The sequence below is a fragment of the Betta splendens genome, chromosome 15 (assembly GCF_900634795.4).
Source record: "Betta splendens chromosome 15, fBetSpl5.4, whole genome shotgun sequence".
NCBI classification, from domain to species: Eukaryota; Metazoa; Chordata; class Actinopteri; order Anabantiformes; family Osphronemidae; genus Betta; species Betta splendens.
The window spans coordinates 2,853,734-2,866,258 of record NC_040895.2 but is presented as its reverse complement, the minus strand read 5'-3'; the positions used below and the strand labels follow the sequence as shown (position 1 = coordinate 2,866,258).

Here is a 12,525-nt window from a genome sequence, read left to right as displayed (position 1 = left end):
CGCTATATGCTTGAGGTCATATTCATTTCCGGACGTCTTTTGTTGTCCTGTTGCCATGGTGACTCGTAATATCTTCACTCCATTGATCAGGGCTTTGTATCGTCGCGGTGCACGCGCTTAACTCGGAGTTGCTTAAACCAACTCTTTTCAGCTGTTCTGAAACCGAAAACTCCAGGTTTGCAAACTCAGAGTAAATCAACTCAGAGTTTAGTTTAAACTCAGAGTTTGTTAAACGTCCTTCTTGAAACGGGCCCCTGGTTCTGCTGGAGGTTTTCTTCCTTCCTCCTTAGCTTCTCCACAGTTGCTGTGAAATTCTAATAAATTTAATAAAAATAAACATGAAACATCTTCTAAAAACCTTAAAATCATTGAGCGAAATGAGGCACCCTTTTAATGGTTAATCGGTTAATGTTAATGTACACGGACCGAAAAATGACACATAACGTTAATTTTCCCTTAATAGTGCATTACTCGATATTAACACCGGTGTTCCGTCTTTCACCCAGTGGTAGGAGTCGGAAACTAGCTGTTTAGGCAGAGAGGCTGTTGCAGACGTCTTATAGCGGTAATGTTTTCAAACGCACGCCCTTCATTTCGCCCCCTCCGATTGACCAATAGCAGAACAGCATACTGAATCACCCATTTTGCCGCTAAAACTAAATTCGCTCCAACTTGCTAACTGCATTTGTGACTGTTTACAAGACAACGGTGGATTATTGGCGTCCCAGCCAATAATACGAATATTAATATCACATAGTCTCAGCTCTACACAAACGTCGATTAAACCCACAATCAGTGTTAGGTATGCAAGCAAGGAAACGTGTTGTAACAACGTTACTGACCTACTGTTTGACATAAAGGACGCGGTCAGCTAAAAGGTAAGAAGTGTAGAACTACCGCTAAGCCAGTTCCTAACTGTTCAACATGAGTGTATACTGCTCTAGATAGCCATATAATTACTATTGACCGCCTGTTAGTTCTGACTTAACATACTGTAGTTTTAGCACAATGTTTGCGGCACAACATAACAGTTGTTAAAATAACGTAACCTAAACGCCCAACTTTAAGTCGTACGGCGAGAAGTTATCGTGTTAGCATGCTGTTTTGGTGGATGAACGTATCTTGGTCCGTGGAAGTGTCAGCCCTTTGATTTTTCCTTCTCTAGACCAAGAAAAAACGGTTGTGGAGTTCAAGGCAACAGGTGAGCGGCCAGGGCTGGTCTACTAAGAGTTTACCTCCTGTCAGGTTAAATCACAGTTACACACATCATAGATCACTGCACAGTAATGCTCTGTAATGTGCTTTTCTCACCCTCTATCCCCTAACGCACGTCATCAAACTCTTGAAACCTATTCTGTTTCGGAGACTAAAATGAGAAACAAAATATGTCGCAGCTGCTCATTAGGTAACTGTAGTAGGAGCGTAATGCGTATAACCACATTTGATTTTTACACACGTGGTTCTATGGTGCTTGTTTGTTGGATGATTAGTTTTTCTGACGTTTGATACATAGACATGTAAGTATATTTTAAAGCCCTTGTATTGTGATGCATGTCATATGTAGCTCTACTAACTCAGCAACATCTCAGGAGAGGGAGAGCTAGACTGCAAAAAAGCACTGTACTGAACATGAAGCTGAGCCACACATTGCTTACTCACTGCCCTGGTCTTTCATCTCTAGGCCCACATCAGTTTTTGTCTGACTGTGGCTCTTTGCAAATAGTTTATTAATAATTTAATGTTTGAAACATGATTTTACTCAAGTCATCAATTAGCAATTCAACCAAGTATACACCTAGTCTCTTGAAGGTGCACACACTGAAGTGGAGCTTCTTTATGGAGCAGTTAAGAGAGTCAGTTATGTAGATGGAATTTGCTCGTTTTATTTGCAAGTTTCAATTTCAATCAGTTGTAACTTGACATAAAATAGTGGGGAATGTCAATCATATGTGTATGGAACTAGAAAAAACAAATTATTTATTTTATTAAAGTGATTTCTAAGCCTTGTATAATTTAATGCTTTTGAATATAGTAGGATATCCATATGGCTATTAATATGGCTTTAATAGCCTATTAAAATATTTCCCATTGCTTTAATTAACACTCTCATTGAAAACTGACAGCTCTTAAAGTTACCTCCTACTGGGTATTTAAATTCATTCATACTGTATGAGGCAGTTTGATTAGCCCTCCAAGAATGCTCTTTATTTATAAATTTATGTTGCTATAAGTGAGCTTTGTTAGTATTGCATAAACAGTTTCCTTCCTTTCATATTATGTTAGAACTTCCTGTCACTGTTGTTTAATCTTGCAGTTGAAAATGGGAATCTCAGGTCTGCTGCAGTTCATCAAAGATGCAGCTGAGCCCATCAATGTTAAGAAATACAAAGGCCAGACGGTGGCCGTGGACACATACTGTTGGTTGCACAAAGGAGCATTTTCATGTGCTGAGAAGCTTGCTAAAGGAGAACCAACTGATCAGTAAGCATTTTTAACATTCAAGAATAATGTTAAAAACCCTACTGTACTTGTGACCTGTCAATGGTGTACCCTGCATTTCACCATGTTTTGGGCATCTTTTTATTTTGATTTCCTAGTCTGACTTGAGTAGACATTTAATGCAGCCGTGTGACAGAAGTAACACCCTGGAGTGAAAACAATAAATTACTACAAACACTATCATCACAATTTATTTAAACAAATTAAATAACATATTTGACAACTGAGAAATGAAGGAATGCGTAAAACAAACTTTTAACACACTAAATACTGCTTTTGATTATTTTTTATTGATTGTCTATTAATTTAAGCATTGTAAATCAATGGTTTGAAAACCTCAGTATTTGACCATTTCAGATTTTTTCCAACAACCTTTCTAGGAAAAGTGGTAAGGATGATGGATGGACTGATAAAGAAAACATTGGCGCTTACTTTTTAATTTGTGAAACCCTAGATATGTGCAGTACTGCATGAAACTTGTGGACATGCTGTTGACCTACAGTGTAAAACCCATACTGGTGTTTGATGGACAGAATCTTCCTTCCAAAAGAGAAGTGGAAAAGTCTCGCAGGCAGTGAGTATTAAGCTTAATTTTAGATCCAGGATACATTTACACTAAATCTTATTCTATTGTAAGCTTTTATGGCAAAAGAAAAAAAGCAAAAGTAACGGGAGGATCTGAAGCTTTTGCGAAAATCCTAAAAAGGCAAATCAGTACATGGAAACTGTATAGTCAATCATGAAAGCAATGGTTCTCAACTGGACAGCCTTGAAATGCTCTAAATTGCTTTGTTGTTTTAGTTTTACATTTAATCTGCAGTGCAGGTACAAAAATATATATATATTTTTAAGTGCGTCTAATGTTTCTGTTGTTAAACTGCAGCAGTAAATTGACAGGTTTTTAACAAGTATTTTCTATTATTATTCTTATCTGATTACTCAGTCAATAAAGTCCACAAAAGAAGATTTGAATTATGCAGCCTGTGTACGTGCATGTTGTTGTTTATTATGTAGTTTTATTTATCTTCCATGTATTTGTATGATGCTTTAGGCGCAGAGAAGCCAATCTCCAAAAAGGTCGACAGCTCCTACGTCAGGGTAAACTATCTGAAGCCAGAGAGTGTTTTACCCGTTCTGTTAACATCACACCAGCCATGGCTCATAATCTTATTAAGGTGAGGACTTCTATCCATGTCTAAACATTTTTAATGGAGCAATTGGTGCTGCAGTAATAATGAATGTCATCACAAAAAATTCTACACGGCTAAAAACTATGTTTAATGACATCATAGCTTCACCACAGTTGAATGAATCATACAGTATAGTTGATATTAATTAGTGTTGTGTTGATCCAGGCAGCAAGGTCAAGGGGAGTGGACTGTATTGTGGCTCCATATGAAGCTGATGCCCAGTTAGCTTACTTCACCAAGTCTGATTTGGCCCAGGCTGTAATCACTGAAGATTCTGACCTTTTGGCATTTGGCTGCAAAAAGGTATGAAATGGTCTAAATAAATTTGGGACGACTTTCACATATATTATACCCATATTATTTTGAAAGTTTGCATTGATACTATTTATGCAAATTTTTTTTCTCCCAAACTGTTTTAGGATTGTTGCTCATGTACCACTCTCATTTATAAACTAGCTTCTTTTAGTTGTTTGTTTTGCGGACCGTTGTTCTCCCTCTTTTCAAGCAGGTGACGTTAATGTCTTTATGTTTGCACTACTGCAATCATGTTTGATACTAGGTCACAGGTACCAGGTGGAGAGCCAAGATTATGTATAATCAACTTCATGGGCATTTTAGTACTACTACATGGCTATGTGTGTAGTTGCACACAAAGTAAGATAGATGAGATCTAGCAGGTGTTAATGAAACCTACTCCCTGTTCCAGCCTCCCACCTGATGCTAGCCATCAATGTGGGCATTGTGTGCTTTTCTACATCAAATAACAAGAGGTAGGCCAGCACATGTTCCCCTACTTTGTAGGTGATCCTTGTAGACTCTCTACGCCCTCTACTGACACCAAAACAGCAGTTTTGAAGAGTGAGATACGTGTTGCTTCTGTTAGGCTGAAAGAAACGATGAATGTAATTTCTTATAATACTTGAATATAAAGAAAGACATTTAGGAGAAAGCAATACTATTAGGCATTTAATGCATGTATGTGCATTTTAAAGCTTGTTTTTGTATAGTAGAAGCCTGCTCTTTGAGATTTAGGGTGACTGTGGTCACCAACTGTGGTTTTAGGGTTTCTCTACACAGCCCTGACAACGTGTGACAAATGGCTGACAATGGCTGTTTTACACAGCAACTTTCCACCATTCTTACAGGGGGGGGGGGGGGGTACATTAGACAAAAGCAAACAATTGTTGGTCAGTTTATCAGTCATTGTTCACTGTCATGTAGGTCATCCTCAAAATGGACAAGCAGGGAAATGGTCTAGAGATAGACCGAAGTAATCTGGGCCGTTGTCGCTCCCTGGGTAACATTTTCACCGAAGAGAAGTTTCGCTACATGTGCATCCTCTCTGGGTGTGACTATCTGCCCTCCATTCATGGGATCGGACTTGCAAAGGCCTGCAAGCTGCTACGACTAGCCAAAGACCCTGATATTGTCAAGGTAAGTAGATCAAGTATAAGCAAAAAGGCGTCTTTTTAAACTAATTCAAGGCAGATTGTGTCACATAGCAGGTAAAACTAAATGTATAGTATCTGCCTTTACCCATGATTGCCACTTTTGGCAAACTTTGTTGGTGAATAAAAAGAACATGATGTTTTGCATCCAATTAAAAATTTTAAAACTCACTAAAAATGTTTCTGCATTCAGGTGATCAGAAAAATGGGCCAGTATCTAAAAATGAATTTAGATGTACCTGAACAGTACATCGAGGGATTCATTAGAGCCAATAACACTTTCCTCTACCAGCTGGTGTTTGATCCTGTCAGGAGGAAGGTAGTGCCCCTTAACCCATACCCAGAGCACATTGACCCAGCTGCCCTTACCTATGCTGGACTGTATCCACTGGTTCTACTTGAGCCGCCTTATAGAAAGTGTCACCAATGTAGAAGCTGTTTTGTTACTTTTTTCACAACCCCAATTCCAAAAAAATGATGCTATCATTAAATTCAAAATGTTGGTAGAACGGTACAAACATGGTACATCTACCAATGGTACAAACATTGGTAGAAATACTTCAGTTTCTACATCTGATATGTTATTTACATTCTACTGTCAGATATTTTGAGACCTGCATTCTGATTTAATTCATGTTTTACACATTCATTTTGTCGATTGGGGTTGTACATCTAATCTAAAATATACAAATAGTAATAAGAAACATTTAGCTTTCAGTCCTTAATGATACTTAATTCCAGTAATGTAGGAGATGACAAAGGCTTACAGATGGCTTTAGGAAACCTGGACATTAACACTCTGGAGCAAATGGATGACTTCAACCCAGACATACCTTCTCTGCAGGTATCAGACTGTAAATTATTTAAGAAGTCCTCTTAATCAAATTAATGATGAATTTAGAACAACTGTTTATTTGTTTTTGTTTTTTCAGCTATCAATACACCGCAGTCACAGCTGGAACAACTTGCCAGCCTCTTTTGGGCCCAGTATTTGGAGTGAAGACATCAAATCAGACAGGTTCTCCTTCACCAGAGGGAAGGAGGGAATTGTTAACCTGGCTGGTCTGAAGCTGTCCTGCAGAGAACTACAGGTGAAGAGACCAAGAGAAGGTGAAGTGTTTTACTGATAAATGTCTTGCACCCAACAACATAAACTTTAACCCTATACTACTATATATATGTATACTACTATATTCTACTGATAGATACTAATTGTATCAGACAGGATATCTCAAAGTTAATAACAACTTGCTAGAGAATGTGACGCACACACTTTTTTTTTTTTAATCAGGGCTCCACTTTTTCTTTACATAGACTCCACTATAACAGACCAGGATGTTCTACAGCAGTACTCAGTCTCCATTCAGAAGCGATCCAAGCATGAACAACCCTTAGAGAAATGGGTACCTACTAGTCAGCCACGGCCTCGCAACTGTTTCACCACGCTGCTTCAGAGAAGAAACCAGGAAGCTGAGGAGGACAGCCAGGGCACATGTAGCAGGTGACATCAAACATCAGCATCAAAAGTTTTTGATCTTTTCTCTTGGTGATAAGTATCATTTTTAATTCCTCAAATTAAAGTGTCTTTTTGAAATACTGTTGTTTTATAATGAAGAAAAATGAGAATGAACAGTCATTAGTTGTTATTTGACTGTCCATCCATCCATTTTCAACCGCTTTTCCGGGGCCGGGTCACGGGGGCAGCAGTCTGAGCAAAGAGTTCCAGACTTCTCTCCCTGGACACTTTCTCCAGGTCTTTCGGTGGGACTCCAAGGCATTCCCAGGCCAGTCGAGAGACATAATCTCTCCAGCGTGTCCTGGGTCTTCCCCAGGGCCTCCTACCGGTGGGACATGCCCGGAAAACCTCCCCAGGGAGGCGTCCAGGAGGCATCCGAACCAGATGCCCGAGCCACCTCAACTGACTTCTCTCAATGTGGAGGAGCAGCGACTCTACTTCGAGCTCCTCCCGGGTGACAGAGCTCCTCACCTTATCTCTAAGGGAGCATCCAGCCACCCTACGGAGAAAGCTCATTTCGGCCGCTTGTATCCGAGATCTTACCCTTAAACTTTACTGACGAGAGTGAGAGCGAGAGTGAGAGTGAGAGAGGACGCGATGCTGTGAGAGAACGCGAGACTCTGCGAGAACAGCACGAGAAATTCAACAAGGCGGCGCGACACCGGTAGTAAACAACAGCGCGAAAAACTATCCGCCAATTTAAATAAATAACTACCTTATTTTTCGGAAAATAATCAACCACCCTACCATTCTGGATAACACCGAAGAAAGTTTCGAGTACATCGACGAGTGCTTCGAGCGTCTGGTAATGGGGAAAAAGGAGACGGCTCCAAACAAGCGTTCCCGTCCGTCTGACTCACCTGAGTCACCTGGAGCTAGCTCGGCGGACAAAAACATCACGGACATCCTGGAGTCCATCGAAAAAAAAATATCAAGTTTCGACGCACGTCTGGCGCTAGTGGAACTCCTCCACAAAGAGTTTATGGCCCTCCGCGACTCCCTGGAATTTAGCCAGCAGCAGGTGATTTCTCTCGCCACCGAGAACGAGGCCCTGAAAGGAACGGTGCAGTCCCTGACGGAGGATGTGGCTCAGCTAGCGGCCGAAAATAAAAAAATAAAAGAAGGTATCATCGATCTGCAGGCCCGCAGCATGAGGGACAACCTGGTGTTCTCGGGGATTCCAGAACAGGCGGAGGAAAACACGGAAACCACAATTAAAAACTTCATTAAACAACAGATGAAGATCCCAGCGGAAGTTGTCGACAAGATGGCGTTCCACCGTTCGCATAGACTAGGAGGAAGACGACCGGATGGCCAGCGTCCTCGACCCATCGTTGCCAAGTTCCATGACTTTAAGCAGAAGGAACTGGTTAAGAGCCGGGGCAGACAGCTGAAGGGAACCGACTACAGCGTCAACGACCAGTTCCCCAAGGAGATCCTCGACCGCCGCCGCCGACTGTTCCCCATCCGTAAGAGGTTCATGGCAGAAGGCTGCAGGGCTGTCATCAGCGTCGACAAACTGTACGTCAACGGAGAGCTCTACCGGGACCGGGAAGCAACTCCGTGGCTGTACTAGCAGGTGGTATGTAACAACAATGGTTTAATGTATAAGGTTTGTTAAAAAAAAACAATAGATGTAATGCAACTATGTGTTATAACTTTACATCCAGTATTCAAACTCGTTCTCTCGCAGATGTTTCATATAAATGTTTATTGTCATTCTAATGTCACTCACTCACTCACTTTGCAAAGCGCTCACCATACGTAATCACCCACTTTCCTTTCACTTTAATTTTCCTTCCCTTTACTCTTTTTCCTTCACCTACTTTCACTCCACACTGTGTACATCCTTCTTTCCTCGATTCTTCTCCCACGTAGTCAGCCAGCTATGTAGCCCTCCAGCAGCCACACACAAACATCTACTGCACAGGGGAATCACGTGCACATACATAGATAACACACAACTCAGAATACACAGGTACTTAAGGTTAGCCACACACCTAAAGTCTGTCACACTACATACACACAAGACTAGTGATCCACAGCAGTCAGGTAAGATATGACACCACTGAAGATTGTCACTTGGAATGTACGTGGAATCAATAAGAAGGAGAAACAATTTAAAATATTTAACCATTTGAAAATCCTACAAGCAGACATTGTTTTACTACAGGAAACTCATATTCCCAAAATTATAAATTACACTCTGGCATCAGCAGAGTTCCCACATGCTTACTTAGCCGGTTACAATTCTAAACAAAGAGGGGTCGCCATCCTGATAAATAAAAAGATTAACTTTACGCATAACGATACCATTGTAGATCCAGAAGGGAGATATATAATCATTAATATCTTGATAGGAAACATTGAATATTGCATAGCTAATGTGTATGGCCCTAATGCTGACGACCCCTCTTTCTTTCACAGCTTCTTCACATTACTGTCTGCTCACTCTGGTTCCAAACTTATAGTAGGAGGGGACTTTAATTTAGTATTTAACCCAGAGTTGGACAGGCTAAGCAAAGCTGTGAGCAACAGGAACTGGCAATCAGTACAGACCTTAAAACAGTACATGGATGACTTTGGTCTCTGTGACACATGGCGTTCTCTTCATCCTACATCCAGGGAATATACCTTTTTCTCGCCAGTTCACCACTCTCACTCCCGTATAGATTATATTTTAGTAAATAACTCAGTCTTACAAGATGTCTCTGACACCAATATTCACTCTATCACAATCAGTGATCATGCACCAATGTCGATTTCGATGATTAAGACAGCCACACCATCAACCAGGAATTGGAGGTTTAATACATCATTACTCAATGATCAAGACTTCATCAGTTATGTCAGGAGAGAATGGAAAACCTTTATAGAAATCAACGATACACCGGAAATCTCACCCTGTGTTCTTTGGGAGACTGGGAAGGCAGTTATGCGCGGTAGAATTATTTCATATTCATCACACAAGAAAAAAAAGGACATGTTACTTGAATTAGAATTAGAGCAAAAAATAAAATCTCTAGAGATTAAATATGCAGCCTCTCCAACCAATGATGTCCTAGAAGACCTAAAGAATCTAAAGCTGAAATTAAATAATATAATTGATTGCAAAACTCAGTTTCAGATAGACCAATTACGCTGGGAGAATTTTGACCATGCTAATAAATGTGGTAAATTTCTAGCTAACCAATTAAAAAATAATAAAGAGAAACAAATCATCCATTCAATAACTAATAAGGAAGGCAACATTACTCGTGATCCCCATGAAATAAATGATACCTTTAAAAACTTTTACCAAGAGTTATATACGTCCCAAATAGATCCACCCACCTCAGCCATAGAGGCGTTTCTGAATAAACTAGAACTGCCAAAGCTAAATGAAGAACAATCTACAACTCTAGACTCATTGTTATCTTTGGCAGAACTACATGAAGCTCTGCAGGAGATGCCCAATAAAAAAGCTCCAGGACCAGATGGATTCCCAACTGAATTTTATAAAGAGTTCTGGTCCATGCTGGCACCCAGCTTTTACAAAATGTTAGCTGAAATTAAACAACAACATTCATTACCCACAAATATGAATTCTGCCTTCATAAGCCTGCTCCAAAAACCAGGGAAAGACCCTACACTCCCATCGAGTTATAGACCAATTTCACTAATAAATGTAGATCTAAAAATAGTGTGTAAAGCACTTGCTAGAAGATTAGAAAAAATCACTCCATATATAATTCACTCTGATCAAACAGGCTTCATTAAAGGTAGACAGTCAACAAACAATATGAACAGACTAATTAATTTAATTGATTATGTCACCATCCATAAACTAGAGACAGCCATCGTCTCCTTAGATGCAGAAAAAGCTTTCGATAGAGTAAACTGGAAATTTCTTTTAGCCACTCTGCACAAATTCGGCATTGGGGAAACATTCATAGACTGGATCCAAATATTATACAACTCAGCAAACGCTGCAGTCAGAACAAACAACCAGATCTCACCAAGGTTTAATCTGCATAGAGGGACAAGACAGGGCTGCCCACTGTCCCCATCACTATTTGCAATATTTATTGAACCTCTAGCCACAGCAATAAGACAGCATGAAGGAATTACTGGAATATCGACCAAATCAGTAAATCATAAAATAAGTTTATATGCTGACGATGTGTTACTGTTTCTCCTTGAGCCACAGACGTCTCTTCCTACAACTATCAGCCTCATAGATGAATTCTCAGGACTTTCAGAGTACTCTATTAACTGGACCAAATCTATAGTGCTACCACTTAACCTTAAGGTGACTAACATCTCCTCTACCACACTCCATTCAGGAAACATTAAATACTTGGGCATTGAATTGTCGTCTAGGCTATCAGAGCTTATTGATCTAAACTACAATCCACTATTAAAACAAATAGAAGCCAACCTCAAAAGATGGCAGTCCTTACCCATTTCACTTATGGGAAGAATTGCCACCATAAAAATGATGATCCTGCCAAAAATTAATTACATATTTTCAATGATTCCAACTCAGCCAGCCCAGGCGTGGTTTAAGACATTAGACTCCTACATCTCACAGTTTTTGTGGAAAACCAAGCCACCACGAATTAGTTTAAAAACTCTTCAAAAATCCAGACGCTGCGGCGGCCTAGAACTACCTAACTTCCACCACTATTTTCTTGCCAATAGACTGAACCATGTCCACAAATGGATAAAACCCATGCCAGCAGACTCCTCCTGGATAGACATTGAACAAACATTTTGTGGAAATATTAAAGTTGCAGATCTGCCCTTTATCAGCACCAAAATCAAACATCATAGTTGTTACCAGAACATTAGCATAAAAGCATCTCTGCAAGCCTGGTGGGAGTTTCTTAAAATGAATGGGTCTTTGCTTACTCTTTGCCAAAACACACCTCTCTGGAACAATCCAGACATCATACAAAACAAAAAGGCAATACACTTTCCAACTTGGCATATCAAAGGGATAACACATCTGAAACATGTTTTCACAAGAGACAAGTTTACCTCTTTTGAAGAACTAGTGTCTCACTATGAAATCACTAGTGCCAATTTCTTAGAATACCAACAACTAAAGTCAATACTTAATGCAAAAAGTAAGAATACTGCCATCCACATGCAACCACCACCAGTAATAGAGCGATTTATTGATATATCAGGGAAAAGGACAGTATCCAAAATCTATATCTTAATTTCCAATGTAGACCAGACAGTGAGCCTTCCGATCTCTAAATGGGAAGCTGATCTCAATATCACCACTAATTACACATTCTGGAATAACATATGTTCTAATTTATTCAGAATGACAAAAAATACAAATTTACAACTAATACAATACAAAATTCTTCATAGAACTCACTATACAGGACAAAGGATGTTCCAAATGGGTCTCACAAACTCAAATATTTGCCCTCACTGTACAGATAACACAGCAGATAGATTCCTACATGCATTCTGGTCATGCTCACCTGTGCAGCAATTTTGGCAAAGAGTATGTGAACACCTGTCAACCCAGTTAAGCTGTCCAATCCCAGCAGCCCCTGCACTTTGTCTTCTAGGAGATCTAAGTGGGCTTGATCTAGAGACAAACTCATCACACACACTTCTTTCTGCCCTCTGTGTCGCAAAAAAAAATCATCCTCATGAACTGGAAAACAAAAAAAAAATTAAGCATTACTCAATACCTGAACAGCTTGTTAGATTATACCACCTTAGACACATTGTCTGCTTCATCAAATCAATGACCAAAACTATACTCTGATTGATTCCATTTCCAGGTAAGGATGCGTGGGGCTCGGGTGCTGCGTCATGTCTGGCACAGTGGTGGGGGGGTGACTGGTGGTTGGTGGTGCCTGCC

General features: G+C 40.0%; 1 protein-coding gene across 2 annotated transcripts in view; it reads left to right on the top strand.

The window, feature by feature from the left end:
• Positions 1-674: 674 nt before the first annotated feature.
• exo1 (exonuclease 1) overlaps positions 675-12,525 on the top strand; it is a 28,592-nt gene continuing 16,741 nt past the window's right edge. Inside the window, exons 1-11 of one of the 2 annotated variants that reach the window (XM_029127301.3) lie at positions 675-878; positions 1,166-1,201; positions 2,315-2,481; positions 2,954-3,073; positions 3,551-3,674; positions 3,855-3,992; positions 4,911-5,123; positions 5,430-5,518; positions 5,879-5,981; positions 6,070-6,247; positions 6,452-6,638. In XM_029127301.3, the coding sequence (XP_028983134.1) occupies positions 2,321-2,481; positions 2,954-3,073; positions 3,551-3,674; positions 3,855-3,992; positions 4,911-5,123; positions 5,430-5,518; positions 5,879-5,981; positions 6,070-6,247; positions 6,452-6,638 (1,313 nt within the window). In that variant the 5' untranslated portion in view covers positions 675-878; positions 1,166-1,201; positions 2,315-2,320. Of the gene's footprint in view, positions 879-1,165; positions 1,202-2,314; positions 2,482-2,953; positions 3,074-3,550; positions 3,675-3,854; positions 3,993-4,910; positions 5,124-5,330; positions 5,519-5,878; positions 5,982-6,069; positions 6,248-6,451; positions 6,639-12,525 lie in introns of both variants that reach the window. The other variant, XM_029127300.3, reaches the window with a different exon arrangement.